Below are 21564 nucleotides of genomic sequence, written 5' to 3'. Positions count from 1 at the left end.
TTCAGCAAACTGTTTTCGGGCTTTTTTGTGCATCATCTTTAGCAGAGTCTTCCTTCTGGGACAACAGCCATGCAGACCAATTTGATGCAGTGTGTGGCGTATGGTCTGAGCACTGACAGGCTGACTCCCCACCCCTTCAACCTCTGCAGCAAAGCTGGCAGCACTCATACATCTATTTCCCAAAGACAACCTCTGGACATGATGCTGAGCACATACACTCAACTTCTTTGATCGACCATGGCGAGGCTTGTTCTGAGTGGAACCTGTCCTGTTAAACCACTGTATGGTCTTGGCCATCATGCTGCAGCTCAGTTTCAGGGTCTTGGCAATCTTCTTATAGCCTAGGCCATCTTTATGTAGAGCAACAATTTTTTTTTTCAAATCCTCAGAGAGTTCTTTGCCATGAGGTGTCATGTTGAACTTCTGGTGACCAGTATAAGAGAGTGAGAGTGATAACACCAAATTTAACACACCTGCTCCCCATTCACACCTGAGACCTTGCAACACTATCATGTCACATGACACTGGCTAATTGTGCCCAATTTGGACATTTCCACTTAGGGGTTTAGACATTAGTGGCTGTGTGTTGAGTTATTTTGAGGGGACATCAACTGTACACTGTTCAACAAGCTGTACACTCACTACTTTACATTGTAGAAAAGTGTCATTTCTTCAGTGTTGTCATGTGAACAGATATAATAAAATATTTACAAAAATGTGAGGAGTGTACTCACTTTTGTGAGATACTACTGTATAACTCACACATATAGTATATATCAACATAAAATGAGTCCCTTTTTTTACAAGCTGAGTTGCGCTTTGGTTTCATTTAAACTCTACAGGTATTCTTGTAACAATTACAGCTAAATGGAAAGACATTGCTGAACACAACAGCAAACCAAGTATTGCTGGTTAGCAGAACAGTGGGGTGGATGTCCTACAATGAGTAAATAACACCAGAGGTCCTCCTTTTTGTCTTACATAGAAATTCCATTTAAAATGGATCTAAAATTCTATTAACTATTCACCAAAGATGCAGTACCTCTCACCCCTTCCCAAAAATAATTTAGAATAAAAATATCAGACCTCCAATCAGATGCTTTTATTCTAGCAGCAAACCAGAAGTCCATGTAGATGGCCAGCATTTGTGTTGCTGCACCCAGACGTATCAGAAAAAGCTTTGTAATCAAAAGCTGTATGAATCTACTCGCTGCCAAAAAAAAGTGTTTGACTGATGGTATGCAAACATAAGCTTGCAATACACAGTTTGATTTTCTCTCGTTCAGCCTGTAGGCTAAACAAGAGTAAGTCTATTGAATTCCCCATCCATGCTAAAAAGCATTTATGAAGGAATCTCACTTGCTAACCGTAATCAGTATCTGCGCCACCCGAACAGTAACTGCATCTGATAGCATCTCTTTGGCCATTATTTTAGCTCAGTCAATTTTTAAATCATTGTTTATCAAGCTGGGTGGTACTTGCAGGGCCATCGACAGCTCGAATGTCAACTGAATCAGCAAAAATCAGCCAAAATGCAGACAATTTACTGTACCACACAACTATCAACATTCAAAGTCTAGCATTATTTATTACAGGAGCAATATTAATGGTGCAATCATCTTACAAAAATCACCATACTAAAAACAATGAATTGTAAAGAGTACTGACTGATTGCTATACAGATGGAACGTCCCTATCTTGTGTCAACTTGAGAATATATAAATATAAAATGTGTAGAACTACTCGTAGTGGCTTTCTATATCTCAGATGGTGCAGTCAGCATTTTTCTGAATAGCAGATTTTAGGCTGTAGAAGGAGTTTTTCAGCTTTTTTTTAAACTTTTTTCAGCTGTAGCGTTTTTAGCTTTCTTTAGCAAAACTATACTCCCACAAAAGCTTATGGCTCAAAAATGTTGATAAACGCAGAAGAGCTGCATTTTGCGCCGTTTTTAAGCTTTTATCAGAGTTAGAGCGTTTTTACAGCTGAAAAACGCCTCCTAAAACCCACTAGTTCTGTGGGGTTTTTTTCCTAGCCAGAAAACGCCCCTTCCAAAATACGCTGATAACAGCCTGTGTGTGCATGGACACATAGGATAACATGCTGGGGAGTTTACTGGCTGCAGAAAAAAATGTCGGACACCAAAAACAGCAGCTGAAAAAACATCCAGTGTGCATGAGGTCTTAAAAAAATGGATTAGCCATCTGAATTCTGTCCAACTTTGAGACAAGAGCAGCAGTAAAGTACAGCCACTAAAAAGAAGGATTAACAAATATAATTATATATGGAATTGCTTAACCACTTGCCGACCGCCACACGACTATTTACTGCGGCGGTCAGCCCCTCACAGGCAAAGCAACGTAGTACTAGCCTATGAGGGTCTCGGGAGCGAGCGCACGCCGCTGCTCCCACGTGGTCACGGACCCCCCCCCCCGCGCGTGTGACCGGCGGACCCGATCGTCTGCCGGTCGCTCGCAATCATCGGTGGAGAGGGAGAAAGGCAGGCGGCTAATGTAAACAAGCCGCCTGTCATTCTCCCCTGTGTAGGAATAGTGATCATACGGTTCTACTATGTAGGACCATTGATCACTGTTCCTACACCTCAAGCCACAGCCAATCATAGTTAGAATCACGCCCCTAGGGACACACATAACCCCCTCCCTCTCAAAAAAAGTTAACCCCTTCACTGCCAGTGTAATTTTACAGTAACAGTGCATATTTATAGCACTGATTACTGTAGTAATGTCACTGGTAACCCCAAAAGTGTCAAAAATGTCAGTCAAGGGTCCGATCTGTCCGCCGCAATGTCGCAGTACCGCAAAAAAATATACGCAGATCGCCGCCATTACGCGTTAAAAAAAAAACAACAAAAATGAGAAAAATCTTTCCCTTTGTTAGTAAACACAATAACTTTTGCGCAAACCAATCAAAATACGCTTTTTGCGATTTTTTTTTTACCAAACATATGTAGCATAAAACAAATTGGCCGAAAATGTTAAAAAAATTTGATTTGGGGAATTTCATATAAAAAATGTGAAAAATATTGTTATTTTTGCAAAATTGACACTTTTTTATTGTTTATAGCGCATGATCAAAAAATCGCACAGGTGATCAAATACCACCAAAAGAAAACTCTGTTTGTGGGAAAAAAAGGACGTCAAATTTGTTTAGGTACAGCGTCGCACGACCGCGCAATTGTCCGTTAAAGTCACGCAGTGCCGAATCGCAAAATAGGCCCTGGTCAGGAAGGGGGTAAAATCTTCCGGGGCTTAAGTGGTTAAAAACTAAACCCTTTCCAGTGAGATGTTTTACATTAGGCTGATCACATTAACATAAAGCCAAAAAAGAATAAAAAAAAGAAATGATAGCTTCCATTTAAAGTGACGTGTGCTTTGATGGCAGTATTGGTTTCAAATGTCATTTATGCAATTCTTTCTAGTTTCCGGCCTCTGATGTGAATAGCTGTCCAAGGCATTTGTTGATTGTTATTGGAGTCTAAACTTGGAATACCTACTGTATTGACTGTTAGTGCATCAAGTAAAGTGGTGAATAGAAAGACATGACACACTTATATCTGGACTGTCAAGGTGTCAGCGTGGATCAGACTGAGTGAGGGATCCCTGAACTGAGAGGCTTGCTGAACACAAGTCATCTATCAGTACCAATAACAATGGATGTGCTGTACCTAGCTACTATACAGCTCTCCGCAAATCTGCTACTTATATACATATGATGGGTAATTTATATGTTCATTAGGTTAAATATCTTCAAAACTGACACTAGTCTTCCTATGAGAATAAAAGGAGAGGCTCAACATAATAATTACCAAATTACTTATATGAAATACACAAAAGCCAAGATACACATAGTCATTAGCATTCACATCTTCTTTAGCTGATCTCAGGGGGGCCTTGTTACATGTGTATTAGAACTCACCTATTGTGATTAGACATTCTATTTGTATCTTTTTCTTAAATGTACTGGAGATCCAAGTCATTCTTTCATCCCATTTATCAGACCCTTATTTTGAAATATCAGTGTACCCAGAGACATGTAACAGCAGTCAGAAAACAGGAAATAATCTGACTGCTAAAAAAAACTTTTCTAACGTTGACATATATTACACAATATTACCAAAAGTATTGGGACACCTGCCTTTCCACGCACATGAACTTTATTGGCATCCAAGTCTTAGTCTGTAGGGTTCAATATTGAGTTGGCCCACTCTTTGCAGCAATAACAGCTTCACCTCTTCTGGGAAGGCTGTCCACAAGGTTTAGGAGTGTGTCTATGGGAATGTTTGACCATTCTTCCAGAAGCGCATATGTGAAGTCAGTCACTAGGGCTGGAACAAATATTTTCATAATCGATTAGTTGGCCGATTATTGTTTTGATTCATCGATTTATCGGATAATAACCTTAAAAAAGCGTGGTGTACAATTTAGGTGATAAGTAAAGTTTTAAAAAAAAAAATGTATTCCTAAATATCTGTATGCAGTGGCAAATATAAATAACTAAATATATGGTTAGGGAGCAAAATCTCTAATCCACTCTGTTAATAACAGACAGAAAATATATAATGTATATACTATTAGAGGTGGAATCTAGTAAATACATCAGACTCAGGGATCATTCTTTTTATTTAAAAAAAATAAAATAAATTGTATCACTGTTTTGCTGATTTTCAGAAATAACTGTAAAATAAAAATAAAAATATTATGTATGACAGACTCCTATGTCATAGGCAGGTGGTTTGATAAAAGCTATCTGTGCCTGCTGTCTTTTATGCTGGCCATACAAAAACAATGTCTTGTTTTAACCACTTGCCGACCGCCGCACGACTATCTACGGCGGCGGTCAGCCCCTCACAGGCAAAGTGACGTAGGTCTACGTCGCTCGCCTGTGAGGGTTTAGGGAGCGAGCGCCCGCCGCCGGAGGCGCGCTCCCGCTCCCGCGTGGTCACGGACCCCCCCGCGCGCGTGACCGGCGGACCCGATCGCCGCCGGCCACTCTGCGATCGGCGGGGGAGAGGGAGAAAGTCAGGCAGCTTGTGTAAACAAGCTGCCTGTCATTCTCCTCTCTGTATGAGAGCTGATCACATGGATCTACTATGTAGATCCATTGATCACTCTGCATACAGTTGAAGCCACAGCCAATCACAGTTAGAATCACGCCCCTAGGGACACACACAGCCCCTCCCTCTCAAATAAAGTTAACCCCTTCACTACCAGTGCATTTTTACAGTAACAGTGCATATGTATAGCACTGATTACTGTAGAAATGTCACTGGTAACCCCAAAAGTGTCAAAAATGTCAGTCAAGGGTCCGATCTGTCCGCCGCAATGTCGCAGTACCGCAAAAAAAATCGCAGATCACCGCCATTACGCGTTAAAAAAAAAAACAACAAAAATGACAAAAATCTTTCCCTTTGTTAGTAAACGCAATAACTTTTGCGCAAACCAATCAAAATACGCTTTTTGCGATTTTTTTTTACCAAACATAGGTAGCATAAAACAAATTGGCCGAAAATATTAAAAAATTTTGATTTTTACATTTTTTTTTGGGGGGAATTTCATATAAAAAAAAGGGAAAAATATTGCTATTTTTGCAAAATTTACGCTCTTTTTTTGTTTATAGCGCGTGATCAAAAAATCGCACAGGTGATCAAATACCACCAAAAGAAAGCTCTGTTTGTGGGAAAAAAAGGACGCCAAATTCGTTTCGGTACAGCGTCGCACGACCGCGCTATTGTCCGTTAAAGTCACGCAGTGCCGAATCGCAAAATGCCCTCTGGTCGTTTAGCAGCCAAATCCTCCGGGGCTTAAGTGGGGGTTAAGAACGTTCATTCGATTTTCTAATTATTAGTGGGGTCAAATCGGTGTTCATTTTCAACCACAGTGATGGAGAAAATTCGAAGGAGCGGAATAGAAAACTTCTTGGTTAAAGGATTTTTCAGACAGTGTATGTGGTTTTTGTTCTGAATCTACATTCATTTTAAAACTGAATCTTAAAAGCAAGTGAAATGTTGTCATTCTTTCATTCAGCAAATGTACAAAGATTTTTCGTATGAATATTCTCGTCTGAAAATCGATACGTGTATGGCCAGCATAAGGCTCGGTTCACACCTATGCAGTTTGCTTTGATCCGTTTCTGCAGTGCTTTTTAGTGTTCGGATTGCATTATGCGCACGTGATTTTGCCCCGATTTGCGTTTTGCATTTTTTTATGCTTTTTTCTTTTTGGCTGATTTGCTGCACTACATCATTTTCTGCAGCTTCTCCATTGAAGTCTATTGAACCAAAAAAGCACCACTTCGAGTTGAAAAAAGTCCTTGACCCTTTACAAATACGCAGCGGCTGAAAAAAGCATAGATGTGTACGTGTTCCATAGGCAACCATGTTAAATGAACTGTAGCACATTTTTGCAAAAAGCACCAAAAAACGTATTGGTATAAACCAGGCCGAAGACTTTTAGTAGCAGCAGCAGCATGCTTTTTTTTGTATCACCTCTCATAATGGGGTTAAAAAAATGAAAATTAGCCATTTATAGTACAAAAAGAGCAGATAATCGCTACTATAAGGGGGTAGTAATAAATACACCCAGAAGTAGGATATTTTGGCATTTTAACTAGGAGTCAGACATGAAGCTGCAGTATATGAAGGGTGGAAGGGAGATCTAAATCTTTTATATTAAAGTAGTACTAAAAGCTGAGACTTTTTAAAATGTTTTTTATGGATATGATCATTTTAATATTACGCACAATACTGGTAAAAGTTTACTTTGAATGTAACTGTAATGCCTTATATTACCTCCAGTCTATCAGCCTCCACCTTCCACCTTCTATGGGTTCAGATGCTGATCTTCCCTGCACAGAGTCTTTAAAGTGATTTATTTTTTTTAAACAACAAGCATGTTATACTGACCTGCTCTGTGTAATGGTTTTGCACAGAGCAGCCCTAATTCTCCTATTCTGGGGTCCCCCACCGATGCTTCTGTCTCCTCCTGCTCCAATAGCAAGCTGCAAAACATAGTATAGAGTGCCCCTATAGCAAGGTAAAGAAAATTTCTGCCTTTAAAACCATTCACTTCCTGCCCAGGACTACATGTCCCATGAAGCAATGCTCCTCACACATTCACAATAATAAGTTCTCAGGCACTTACTGACATGTATGGAAGGTGTACCGAGCTGTATGTGTGTGTGGCACTGTGTCTTTGACATGTATGGATGGTGTACTGAGCTGTATGTGTGCTGCACTGTGTCTTCTGACATGTATGAACAGTGTACTGAGCTGTATGTGTGCTGCACTGTGTCTTCTGACATGTATGAACAGTGCACTGAGCTGTATGTGTGCTGCACTGTGTCTTCTGACATGTAGTAACAGTGTACTGAGCTGTATGTGCGTGGCACTGTGTCTTCCGACATGTATGGATGGTGTACTGAGCTGTATGTGTGCTGCACTGTGTCTTCTGACATGTATGGATGGTTTACTGAGCTGTATGTGTGCTGCACTGTGTCTTCTGACATGTATGAACAGTGTACTGAGCTGTATGTGTGTGGCACTGTGTCTTCTGACATGTAGTAACAGTGTACTGAGCTGTATGTGTGCTGCACTGTGTCTTCTGACATGTATGAACAGTGTATTGATGTAACGCTCCTGCGTTTTCTGAAACAAGATGGATTTGCAGCTGCAGAAAAACTCCACTCAGCAGTCATGTAGAGATACGTTGAAATACCAATTCCAACTCCCAAGACTCATCACTGTGGTCTGTCTGATTCAGCATACAAATATACACACTCAATAAGATGTTCCTGGAGTGATAGATGTATATAGCAGTATAGTGGTGATGAGCTGAAGAGACAGGTATGAACAGTGACAATAGGTGAACAGCACTTGAGAGAAATGTTCATGAGAGTATAGATGGTAACAGGTAGGATGCAGATAGGTTAGCAATCATGTATGGTAGTAGGTGGTAGGACAGCAGATGACATACAGGAGAGACTAACCCAGTGCAAGGATAGATGTTAGTAGGCTCAAGAGCTAGCAATCTAAACAACAGTGCAGATGATAGTAACAGTCCTTAATATGCAGAGCTAGATAGTGTAAGCTTAGTAGGAAGGTTATGGAGGATTCCCCTGCGGAGTACTTATCACTAATAGCAAGCAGTAGTAGAGAGGTTCGGTATGAGCGAGTGATCCGGTAGCGGGATACAGGGATCAGCAGCGAGGTTCCGACAGCGAGGTACGCTTGTAAGCATATGAGCTTCAAGGCAGGTTGAACGAACATGTGAGTGAGAACGCCGGCGGTTGAAATAGCCGCTCTGCGGCGCTCAGTGATGACAGCATCGGTCTTAAAGGTGTATGCGCACCTACCAGAAGAGAATGGTGGGACGCATACACTGAATTGGAAAGTGGAATAAGGGTACCAGAGGTACCAGAACATTACAATTGAGCTGTATGTGTGCTGCACTGTGTCTTCTGACATGTATGAACAGTGTACTGAGCTGTATGTGTGTGGCACTGTGTCTTCTGACATGTAGTAACAGTGTACTGAGCTGTATGTGCGTGGCACTGTGTCTTCTGACATGTATGGATGGTGTACTGAGCTGTATGTGTGCTGCACTGTGTCTTCTGACATGTATGGATGGTTTACTGAGCTGTATGTGTGCTGCACTGTGTCTTCTGACATGTATGAACAGTGTACTGAGCGTTATGTGTGTGGCACTGTGTCTTCTGACATGTATGGATGGTGTACTGAGCTGTATGTGTGCTGCACTATGTATACTGATATGTATGGATGGTTCACCGAGCTGTATGTGTGCTTCATTGTATTTTCCGAAATGTAAACAAATAATGTATTCTGTATGCAGGCCAACTAATCAGCTGACCAACTAATCGATTATGAAAATAGTTGACAACTATTTTCATAATCGATTAGTTGTCGATGAATCGATTAGTTGTTTCCGCCCTATCAGACACTGACGTTGGACGAGAAGGCCTGGCTTGCAGTTTCTGCTCTAATTTATACCGAAGGTGTTCTATCGGGTTGAGATCAGAACTCTGGCCAGTAAAGTTCCTCCACCCCAAACTCGCTCATTCATGTCTTTATGGACCTTGCTTTGTGCACTGGTCCAAATCATTTGGTAGAGGTGGAATTATGGTGTGGGGTTGTTTTTCAGGGTTTAGGCTTGGCCCCTTATTAAGGGTTCCAGTGAAGGGAACTCTCAAGTGTCCATTCACACTAGTACGACTTGTCAGGTGACTTGGTCAGCCTGACAAGTCAGGCACCGTCGCGTCCCATAGTGTAGTACAGGAACGGTTCTAATAGGAGCGACGCAAGTTGCTCCGACTTAGAAAAAGGGTCCTGTACTACTTCGGGGGCGACCTGGAGCGACTTGCATAGACATTCATTTTATGAAGTCCATGGAAGTCGTGCCGAAGTCGCGGTGCATGCGACTTCACAGGTCGCCCCGAAAGTGGTGCCACTTCAGTGTGAACCGGCACTTAAGGCATCAGCATATCAAGACATTTCTTATGCTATAGTCTGTCAGCAGCGAAACTACACTAATTTCTGCATTGATAGAACAGCCACAGAGTTAGACTGAGCTATGGTGTTACATTGATGAAGCTAAATAGATACATCAGTTCAGGGCCGAAGACACGTTTGATGTATGATTTATAAAGACATTCTGTGATTTAACTGGGCAGCATCCTCTCAGAATTGCTATCTTTAAACAATAGAAATAGAAGATGAGAGGATAGTTGATTACCATCCAATATCTCTACACACTGAACCTGTTGCAACTCTCTTACCCTAATTGGGTATTTACCATCTGAAAAGTACTTGCCCTTTAGAGCACAGTCCTAAGTGATTGCAGAGATTCTTCTATATGCCGGAAAGTTTTCTGCAAACAGTAAAAAGCATTATTTTACATTTATGTGAGCTTTGTATAAATAAAGTAGCCCAGTTATCACAAGTAATACAGTATTTAGATTGAGCATAAAGCTTGTAAACAGAAAATAACATTCACCAATGGAAGAAATGCCAGATCAAATGATAAGAGTCCAAATTAATTTATTGGTTCACACTAAAAAAATAGCCAAAGCATTTCAGGGGCCAGAAGAAACTCCCTTTTCATAAGGGCTTTCAGTTAAAAGAAGGACCTTGAATAGACTCCAAACAGTGTTATTCTATGTAGGGAAGCTAATTGCTGGACCAGGAGAGTTAATAGCTAGCATAATCTTCATGAGCAATCAAGATCTTCTTGCCCCAGAAACACAGTGACAGTTTATAGCATAAACCAATAAACTAATTTGAACTCTTTTACCGTTTGTTCTGGGGCACCTTTCATCGGTCCATAATTTTTTTTTTCAGCTCTCTTTTAAATATTCAACGCATGATTGCCTAAAGTACATCAAATTTTAGTTTACTTGACCTCACTTTAGATTTTAGAAATTGGGTCCTAAATCATTTGGATTTTCAAAAAGAATGACTCTCTGCTCAAAAAAATTGTTTGTAACTAAGCTTTTTTACAGTTTAGGTGTGGAAACAATTCCTAAATATTAGACTTTCAGAGAGTGATTTACCGATCTCACTGTCCAGTTTTTGTTCCATAAGCAACTCAATGGTTTGTGTTCTTCAGAAATCCTGACTTCTTACAATGTAAACTCTATATCTGCAGGATGAAAGCTCCATAGAAAGTGATGAATTTGACATGAGTGACTCCACCAGGATGTCAGCTGTGAATTCTGACCTCAGCTCCAACCTTGAAGAAAGGATGCAAAGTCCCCAGAATCTTCAAGGACAGCAAGATGGTGAGTTAATCTTTGTAAGATGTATAGTTTTTTTTACAGCTTGGTCATTTACAACCAGTTCTCTTTTTACATCATATTTGAAGTGCAAATTTACACAGAGTAAGGCTCCTTTCACACGGTGCGCCCGACAGAGTCCACTCTGCTCAGTGGGGGATTGATCCACCGATCCCCGCTGAGCAGGCGGATGACAGCTCTGTCTCCGCTCACTGTGCAGAGACCGAGCTGTCAGATCCCCGCTCTCTATGGGGAGATCTGATGAGAACGGACCATCTGTCTGTTCTCATCCGATCCTATCTGATGCGATCCTCCAGAAGGATGGAAAATAGGGTTTCCATCCATCCGGATTTCACGGAGAGGATCGGATCGCATAGCAGCGGGTGTCAGCGGAGATGTCTCCGCTGTCATCCGTCGCTCCATAGGGCTGCATGGAGCATCCGATCTGGTCTGCTTGAAAAACTGACAGGCGGATCGGAAAGCCCGTGTGAAAGGGGACTAAAGTTGTATGAAAGAAAGTGTTTTGAGGTAAGTGTGTAAAACAAGATTTCATTAACAAAACTGCAAATAAAGATAGTACCAAGAGGATATTTTTAATATTGTTTTCTTGTCCAGTAAAAAAAAAAGAAAAAAGAAAACACAGCTGCATATGTTGAACTTGTAAAACAAAGGTAATAAAGCCAAAATATCTACATAGCAACCAGACGTCGAGCTTCTCTTATGGCAGAATTTATTTTAATATTTTAGAAAGAAAACACTCCAGCTATAATCAGCTACGTTAGATGTATTGTTTGTTTTAGGCTTACCCAAAACATGGATTTGTCAATTATTAAATCACTGGGAAAAAAATTAAATTAAGACCAATGAAAACCTTGAAAACACCACTGTCGATAAAATACTAATTTAAATTGTCATTTGGGACCTTGTCAGTAATCGTATTTACTCTCAGCCTCTCTTCCTAGTCTGTTTTTTATTGAGCTTTATTGATTTGTGGTGTTTACTGTTATTACACTTTAAGTGCCCATACAAATCAAAGGTAACTGGTGTTGTCTGTAGTGAACCTGTTAAGATATATGCAAGAAGGCAATGGAAGCTATGCCTGCATATGTTAAAACAGAACCATTTGAAATCTTAGAATGCCTTAAAGGATAAGGAAACGTTCTAAGTTTCCTTATTCTCTCTCTCCCCCAGCCAAGTAGTTCTAGCCTACCCTCCCCCACCATATCACTATATTTGCCAAGATTTTACTGTGACCACACTGCATTGTTTACCCTTCTTGATCTGACATTCGCTCCTGTGCAGTTTGGCAGCGATCGCTTTAGTATTCCACAGCAGTCCATCAGGTATGAAATATTCATACTTAAAGTGGAATTCCAGCCTCTAGCTAACTAAGCCTAAAACAGCTCTCATCCCCTTTGGAACTCCTATACTAACTACCCTGCAGAAAGAAAAAGCTTATGCTTACCTATTCTCAAAGAGCTCCATTACGCTCATGTGATCTTCCCAGTAGCTGGCTTCAGGGGAGAGGAGAGGACGCCAACAATGGATGGGATGCCTGGGTACTGGCATCACTTATAAACCTAATGTGGGAAATCCATTGTCGGCTGTCCCTTCTCTCCCCTGAAGCTGCTGCTGGGAGCCAATCAGTGACCAAACCAAAGAGCCCTGAGAATAGGTAAGTATAAGAATTTTAGAAGGGAGGAGGGAACAGTTTTACGCTTAGTTAGTTAAAGCCTGGGATTCCACTTTAAATTGGTTCAAGCTTGACTAATGTACCTGTGCAATTAAGATATTACCTGGAGTTAAGTTCTATTCTTTTTGTTGTATTGATATTATAGTTTAAGAGAATTAGAGGTATCCCATACATTAAAGGAGAAATATAGGTGAAGCCTTTAGCGCTGTTCTTCTACTATGGATTGCAGTTCGTTCTGCACTCTTGTGACCCGTTTTTTGCCTATGTAATTTATGAGATATGCAGCACTGGATTTCAGTTAGATGCCCATTCCCATGACCCTTTTGTTACAGGGTGCAACCACAAAATCTTATTTTTATAGTTATATGTTTACATTTCATGTAAAATTTATTTTTTATGCTTTAACAGGAGTGAAATGTGTTACATTTTATACCCAGCCTTTTTTTTCTCCATCTTGGGTAGAGTAGGAAAGGCTAGTCTTTTTATTGCTATCAGAGGCTCTGATAGACAGATTTCCCCTCACTTTCTGGAATGATGACTACAGTTTTACCAGGCAAGTGAAGGAAAATCTGCAGGAACAACGCAAAAACATCTGATAAGGGTTGTGGCCTTCCACTACTTATTTATTTTTGAGTTGGAGATTTTTCCTTCCTATTCTGTCTGGTGAAGCAGCTGTCACTGGTACAGAATTAAGGGGAAAATCCCCTTCGCAGAACTCTGAAAAACTAAAATAAAAACTTAAAAACCCCAATGAAGAAATAAGCATCCAAGAGGCACTGGGACTTTGATGTGAGTTTATACAAAGCAGTGAGAGGGCAAAAATGTTGAAGAGCTTGCTGGCTCAGGTTAGGCTGCTTACAACAGACAAGGCTACCTTCCAGTGCGTACCCCAGCAGGTTACCATAAAAAAACCTGCACAAATGGAAGGAGCACCAGACCAAAGGATAAAAGAGTATACATTTGTTTATTAGTTTGTACTAGAAAGAGCCAACACTGTTTTTTAGTACCAGCACCTCATTTGTGTGGATGGAGGAATCTGTTCATTTGTGATCATCTATAATCCTCTATGGCCAGTTTAAGACAGACTCATGTACATGCAGTGTACTTTCAAGCATCCAGACAGTGCTGAGCTAACTTACTACAAAGCTCAGTATAATTGATACATCCTGTATTAAATGTTTTTTTTTTTTTTTTAAAGGGATTGTAAAGGCAAAAGTTTTGTTTTGCACCTTAATGCATTCTATGCATTAAGATAAAATTCTGTGTGCAGCAGCCCCCCTAATACTTACCTCTCCTCATTGACTAAGACAGCAGCGTGGCACGATTGGCTTCAGCTGCTGTCAACCAAAGTCAGTCAGCCAATCAGGAGAGAGGGAGTGGGACTGGGTTGCGGCTCTGTGTCTTAATGAGCACAGGGAGCGGTGACTCGGCTTGGGTGCCCCCATAGCAAGCTGTTTGCTGTAGGGGCACTCAACAGGAGGGAGGGGCCATGAGCACCGAAGAGGGATCCTGGAAGAGGAGGATCTGGGCCACTCTGTGCAAAACCAACTGCACAGAGCAGGGAAGTATAACATGTTTGTTATTTAAAAAAAAAAATAGACTTTACAATTACTTTAAGTGAGGATTTCACATATATTAGAATGCCAATCACTTCAAACATAAGATTGATACAATTCGTGAGGAGATCTCTGCTGTTCAGATCCACCCCACGCTTCACTCTTCATGCCTACAGGTACAATAATTACTTCCCTGATTCAACCTCACCACTATAGGCAAGGTTGCTAAACTGCTTGCTAACATCCAGCCAACTACCTGCCCTCTGAATCCTGTTCCCTCGCTAATGCTATGTTCACCCTCTGCCTCTATTCTACACTCTCCAAGCCATATCTTCAATCTCTCCCTCTCTTCTGGCATCTTCCCTAACTCTCCAAAACATGCACTAGTCAGCCCCATACTTAAAAAGCCCTCACTGAGCCCAACCAATCTTAACCGGTTGCCGACCGCCGCACGACTATATACTGCTTCGGTCAGCCCCGGCCAGGCAGAGTGACGTATCGGTACGTTTCTCGCCTGTCACTGACTTGCGAGCCTATCGCGGGCGGGCGCGCGCCCGCCGAGGCGCGCGCCCGCCGCGGCTCGCTCACAGACAAGTCAGTGCGTGTGACCGGCGGACTCGATGTCCGCCAGTCACACTGCGATCGCTCCTGTGAAGGGAGAAAGACAGAGCGGCTTGTGTAAACAAGCTGCCTGTCAGTTCTCCCTGTGTAAAAGTGAAGATCTGTCCGTTCTACTGTGTAGAACGGTTGATCTTTGCTTTTACACCAATAGGAATGTCCCTGCACAGTTAGAATCACGCCCCTAGGACACACTTAACCCCTCCCTGTCCAATAAAGTTAACCCCTTCCCTGCCAGTGTCATTTTTGCAGTAACAGTGCATATGTATAGCACTGATTACTGCAGTAATGTCACTGGTACCCCCAAAAGTGTCAAAAATGTCAGTCAAGGGTCCGATCTGTCCGCCGCAATGTCGCAGTACCGAAAAAAAAATCGCAGATCGCCGCCATTACGCGTTAAAAAAAAAACACCAAAAATGACAAAAATCTTTCCCTTTGTTAGTAAACGCGATAACTTTTGCGCAAACCAATCAAAATACGCTTTTTGCGATTTTTTTTACCAAACATAGGTAGCGTAAAACAAATTGGCCGAAAAATGTTAAAAAATTTTGATTTTTACTTTTTTTTTTGGGGAATTTCATATAAAAAAATGTGAAAAATATTGTTATTTTTGCAAAATTTACGCTCTTTTTTTGTTTATAGCGCGTGATCAAAAAATCGCACAGGTGATCAAATACCACCAAAAGAAAGCTCTGTTTGTGGGAAAAAAAGGACGTCAAATTCGTTTAGGTACAGCGTCGCACGACCGCGCAATTGTCCGTTAAAGTCACGCAGTAAAAAATCACAAAAAAACCCCTGGTCCTTTAGCAGCCAAATCCTCCGGGGCTTAAGTGGTTAACAAACTACTCCCCATATCTTTGATCACCTTTTTATAAATTTTATCTATTTCTCTACCTCTCTGCTTACTCCCTCAGTCTCCTCACTTATCACTAATTTACTAGCAGATATATCTGTCTGCATGTCACCCCACTTCCTCAAACTCAATCTATCCAAAACTGAACTTATAACTTTTCCTCCACCACGTGCCCCTTCCCCTGATCTCTCTGTCAAAACCGATGGAACAACTATCACCGCATGCCAAGGTCCTGGTAGTTCTGGACTCTAAACTCTCCTTTAGGCCCCACATCCAATCACTGTCCTAATCTTTCTGCCTCAACCTCCACAAAATCTCCAAAATACGCCCATGTCTAACCAATGACACAACAAAGCTCTTAATTCACTCTCTGGTCATCTCTCGCCTTGACTACTGCAACTCCCTTCTCATTTGCTTACCTTTACATAGGCTATCCCCCCTTCAATCCACCATGAATGCTGCTGCCAGACTCATCCACCTTACCAATCGCTCAGTGTCCGCTGCTCCTCTCTGTCAATCCCCTCCACTGGCTTCCGCTCACCCAACAAATTAAATTCAAAATACTAACAACTTACAAAGCCATCCACAACTTAGCCCCCAGCTACATCACTAGCCTAGTCCCAAAATGCCAACTTAATCGTTCTCTTCGTTCCTCTCAAGACCTCCTGCTCTCTAGCTCCCTCGTCACCTCCTCCCACACTCGCCTCCAGGACTTTTCCAGAGCCTCTCCAAACCTTTGAAACTCCTTACCCCAATCTGCCTGACTATCTACTATTCTATTAGCTTTTCGAGAATCCCTACAAAACTCTACTCTTCAGAGAAACCTATCCTACCCACACCTAACAACTGTATTTTCATTTTCGCCATCAGCTCATTCCCCCACAGTTATTACCTTTTGTTTCACTTGACCCTCCCTTCTAGATTGTAAGCTCTAACGAACAGGGTCCTCTGATTCCTCCTGTATTGAATAGTATTGTAACTGTAACGCCTGCCCTTATGTTTTAAAGTGCTGCCAAACTGTTGGCACTATATAAATCCTGTATATCCATAATAAAAATATATTAGTAAAATTGAATAAACAAGCACTGTAAAAATTTGCCAAAAAATTGACTTCTGTCAAATGGGACGGCCAGTCGAATTTCGATCCACCTATAGACATCTTTACCTAAAGCACATCTCTGGGCAACAGTTTTTTTTTTTTTTTTGTAATGCCAGACGGAGTGATAGGGGAGGCCTGATCATCAGTGTTAAATATAATATTAGAGATGAGGAGGAGTATGTCCCTTCTCTGTGAGTCATTCTGCAGTGTAGGTAATCTGATCTCCCTGCTATTCAGTTCTATTTTTACACCAGCAGTTCTCATCTATGCCTCTAGAAAGCAGATCACAGATCAGCAGAAAGGGCAAAAGAACCTCTCCAGTGATAAGGTAATCCCCACCATCAAAAATAAGGTGCAGCAAGGATCCGCGGTCCAGGCAACTGTAATGTATAGAGAGAAATAGCCGCACTCCAACTTGTGACAAATATAAAATCTGTTTTATTTGTATCCAAAAGATAAAATCAATTCAAAGTGTATCCATAATATAGTCAGAGACAAGAGATGAACGCATTTCACGGATAAACGTCCGCTTAGTCGTAACCATGAAAGCAGAAAGCAGATGCTGAGAGCTAGCCACCTATTGACTGCAAGTGGTAAATGTAAGGTATTCTTATGCAACACTTCATATTTACTTTTTTAAAGATGAATTATTTTTGAAAATGTGATGTTTTAGTAGTAAGCACAGTTAAAGTAATATATTCAAAAAGCCCATATGTTCCTATGTCAACAGACACACACAACAAAGTGACATGTGTTGTAAAGTGTCTGTGGCTGTATACCCCCTCCGTTCTTGGAAAGCTGACTCCTTCACCTTTCCTGCTGCACATTCTTTCCTGGATTGATCCAAACTGTGTTTTAGCACATGATATGTAGCCCACAATTGTCATTTTTTTATTTTTTTTAATTCAAACACTTTTATTGATATTGAAGGTCAGGACAAGAAAATAAAAACATCATGTAGCACAGATTATACAAGTATAAATATAATCAGAGATGGTCATAACCAACATATCAATAACTTAAGAGCCAGTTGCAACATCTCCAAAGGAATTCTCTGAACTAGAGAGTAAGACTAATATACATCATTTGCACAGACTTGAAAAGCGCAAGACATAAAATAACAAAACGGTAATTACCAAAACAGTTTCCAGGCGTAGGGGTTGTCCAAAATCATAATACTATGGAAGGTGGTATCGACAGTGATTACATCTGCAGCAGCCTATCCATTACTAATTGTGAAGGGGCTAATCCTGGTATATGTAGCCAACCCTGCCAGACCAGCTGAAATGTTTGTATTGCATTGCGGTGGCGCTAAGCAAGTTGCTCTCTCATTAGTAAGAAATTATCATATTCTATCCATTGTTTAACTGTCGGGATGGTGAAGGCCATACAATATCTGACTATCAACTTTCTAGTCAATACATAAGGCGTGATATCATTATATAAACTCCTGGTTGGCATAATTCAGGGTCCAGGGCATCCAATAAACACACTAACGGTTCAGTGGTATGGTAACATGAGAAACTAGAGAAATAGTTTGTACAACGCGTTCTGGAGGCTTGATGCAGTATAAAGAGTTGCGAGAGTTTGTTTGCTGCATACAGAGAGATAAAGGGTATAGATTCCAAGGGCATATCCCATTGCTCCCCAATATCCTCAATTCATGCTGCCCTACTCCTGAATGTAGCAGGGTCCTTTATGGAGGCAAGCAGACACTGATATATGAGGATTATCTCCCTCTTCTCCAATGCAGAGACCAATTCAGTAATTAGTGGCAAGTCTGACTTATGAAGTGCTCCAGTGCAGTGTTGGGCTTGGATCGCATGCCAGAGGTATTGATAAAATTGCTTGTGAGATAGCAAAAATTCAGACCGTATCTGATTATAGGATTTGGCAATTGCCAATATTAAGTGCAAGGCAAAATCTTGCTCAGTGCCTGTGCAAAGCTGTTTGTACTTATACCTGCTAGTCTTTAATAGCAGATTTTTATTGTATGTTGCTGTCTTGTGTATGCTCCTGTTTTGGAGCATGGCTTGTTCCAAGACATCTGAAACCTCATGTTATCAATGGTTAAGACTAAAATTGAACTTTATATTCTGCTTTCTGTCTGCTGCTCTTCCACCTGCCCAGACTTCAAGCCTGCACTGACCTCAACTTGGCTTAGCTATGGTATATCATACTGTGGTTTGATTCTTTATTACCTGTAAACAATGACAATCCAAGCAATTTTATGGGATTGCAGAACCCACAGTTACCCCTCAAGCCAAATAGAAACAAATCACCTGAAATAGAAAAGGATAATAAATAAAACAAGGACAAACCAACTTTTGCAATATAATAGGCTACAACCCTTCATTGGGGTTACATAGTTTGTGAGGTTGACAAAAGACATCAGTCCATCCAGTTCAACCCATGATGTGTGTGTTCATAAGTAGGGTTGAGCGGACACCTAGATGTCCGTGTTCGACGGGTTCGGCCGAACTTTAAAAAAAAGTCCGGGTCCGTGTCCCGGACTTTTACCGAACTTTTCCCGGACACCGAACCCCATTGAAGTCAATGGGGACCCGAACTTTAAGGCACTAAAATGGCTCTAAAACACCAAAGGAAAGGGCTAGAGTGCTGCAAATGGCAGCAAAACGTAATTAAGAGCATGGCAAGTGCTCTGCAAACAAATGTGGATAGGGAAATAACTTAAAACAACAAAAAAAAACAGAAAAATAAAACAATGTTCTTCTTCATCTCTGAAGGACGAGGCCCATATGGAGTAGGAGGGAGGTTGAGGTGGTGGTGGATGTGGCGGTGACATAGGCGTGCGCACAGGGTGTGCTGGGTGTGCCTGGGCACACCCTAATCACCTAGGGCACATAGCATTGCCAGTGAGGAGATGGGAAAGATCTCCCTGGGACCTGCTCTGCTCTATTTCTCCTTGCCTACAGGTACATGGCCCCGATACATTACTCTCCCTGCTGGCAAACACATGCATGTGTATTTCAACTTTGGGGTGCACACCTTAATGCAATAGGCTGCGCACACCTATGGGCGGTGTAGGTGGAAGCGGCGGTGGAGGAGGACCAGGGCCGGATTAACAGCATCATGGGCTTGGTGCTGAGGATTTTGAAGGGCCTTAAGGGCCGTGCCTTGCCATGCACCCAGAGGAGGAAGGGTGCAGCCATGCATGCCTAATTCAACATGGGATGCTGTCTCTGAAGCCCATAAACACATCCATGCATCGCCAACTGTCCCTCCTTGTCCGGCCTTCACGCTGTGTGGGGAGGTTCTGAGGGTGCTGCCTGGGGAAGCGAGCATAGAAGCCAGACTTCTGTGTTTACAAGTGACAGAAGAGCGGTAACAGTGAATATGGCCAACCCGGGGCCTATATAAAAGGTAGGGGCCTGGAGCTGCAGCTCCAATAGCCCCTACATTAATCTGGCCCTGAGGAGAAGGACGAGGTAGCCAACACTGCTTCTTTTCAAAAATTTTAAATGAGGGTACACCCCAAAAGAGTGAGAAAGAGCAAAAATGGAACAATGGGTGGGTAAGGTCGGTATCCATTGCTATTCTGCATAAGGTACGGAAAAGTCCCGTGGGATCCATGCCTGGTTCATTTTAATGAACGTGAGCTTGTCCACATTGTCTCTGGACAGGCGGCTGCGCTTGTCTGTTATAACGCCCCCAGCCGTGCTAAATACCCGTTCAGATAATACACTGGCTGCAGGGCACGCCAGCACCTCCAAGGCGTAAAGGGCAAGCTCAGGCCATGTGCCCAATTTGGAGACCCAGAAGTTGAAGGGGGCAGACCCGTCATTCACTACATGTAGGCGTGTGCACACATACTGCTCCACCATGTTGGTAAAATGCTGCCTCCTGCTAAGACGTTCCATCTGAGCTGCTGGTGCTGCTGTTTGTTGTGGCGTGCTGACAAAGCTTTTCCACATTTCGGCCATGCTAACCCTGCCTTCTGAGGTGCTGGCGGTGCCCTGGTTGCGTTGGCGACCTCCTCCTCCTCCTCCTCTGCCTTGTGCTTCCACTGTGGCCCCGCTGTCAGATGGGAATGCCAGCAGCATGGCGTCTACCAGCGTGCGCTTGTACTCGCGCATCTTGCGATCGCGCTCCAGTGAGTGAATTAAGGACGGTACGTTGTCCTTGTAACGGGGATCCAGCAGCGTGGCCACCCAGTAATCAGCACAAGTTAGAATGTGGGCAACTCGGCGGTCGTTGTGGAGACACTGCAGCATGTAATCGCTCATGTGTGCCAGGCTGCCCAGAGGCAACGAAAGGCTGTCCTCTGTGGGAGGTGTATCGTCCGTGTCCTCTGTATCCCCCCAGCCACGCACCAGTGATGGCCATGAGCTGGCCTGGGTGCCACCCTGCTGTGAACATGGTTCCATCTCCTCCTCCAGCTCCTCCTCCTCCTCATCCTCCTCATCCTCCAGAACTGTGCCCCTGCTGGACAATTGCGTCCCTGGCGTTTGCGTGTGCAGGAACCCACCCTCGGAGCCCCTTGCGAATGACTGCCCTGAAAGCCTTGGAAATGTTACCTCTTCATCCTCCTCCTCCTCCTCATCCTGTGCCACATCCTCTTCCATCATCGCCCGAATTGTTTTTTCAAGGAGGCATAGAAGTGGGATAGTTAAGCTGAGAACGGCGTCATTGCCACTGGCCATGTTGGTGGAGTACTCAAAACAGCGCAACAAGGCACACAGGTCTCGCATGGAGGCCCAGTTATTGGTGGTGAAGTGGTGCTGTTCCGCAGAGCGACTCACGCGTGCGTGCTGCAGCTGAAACTCCACTATGGCCTGCTGCTGCTCGCACAGTCTTTCCAGCATGTGCAAGGTGGAGTTCCACCTTGTGGGCACGTCACATATGAGGCGGTGAGCGGGAAGGCCGAAGTTACGCTGCAGCGCTGCCAGGCGAGCAGCAGCAGGGTGAGAACGCCGAAAGT

At 42.6% G+C, this 21564-nt stretch overlaps 1 protein-coding gene across 2 annotated transcripts in view; it reads left to right on the top strand.

Annotated features, from left to right (window-relative positions):
* NOL4 (nucleolar protein 4) overlaps positions 1–21564 on the top strand; it is a 429523-nt gene that overhangs the window by 266702 nt on the left and 141257 nt on the right. For both annotated transcript variants that reach the window (XM_082258685.1, XM_082258684.1), the window contains exon 5: positions 10677–10809. In XM_082258685.1, coding sequence (XP_082114811.1) covers positions 10677–10809 — 133 coding nt within the window. The remainder of the gene's footprint in view (positions 1–10676; positions 10810–21564) is intronic.

This window comes from Pelophylax lessonae, assembly GCF_965119305.1.
Source record: "Pelophylax lessonae genome assembly, chromosome: 5".
NCBI lineage: Eukaryota > Metazoa > Chordata > Amphibia > Anura > Ranidae > Pelophylax > Pelophylax lessonae.
Note: the sequence above shows the minus strand (reverse complement) of the source record. Positions and strands in the feature narration are given on the sequence as shown.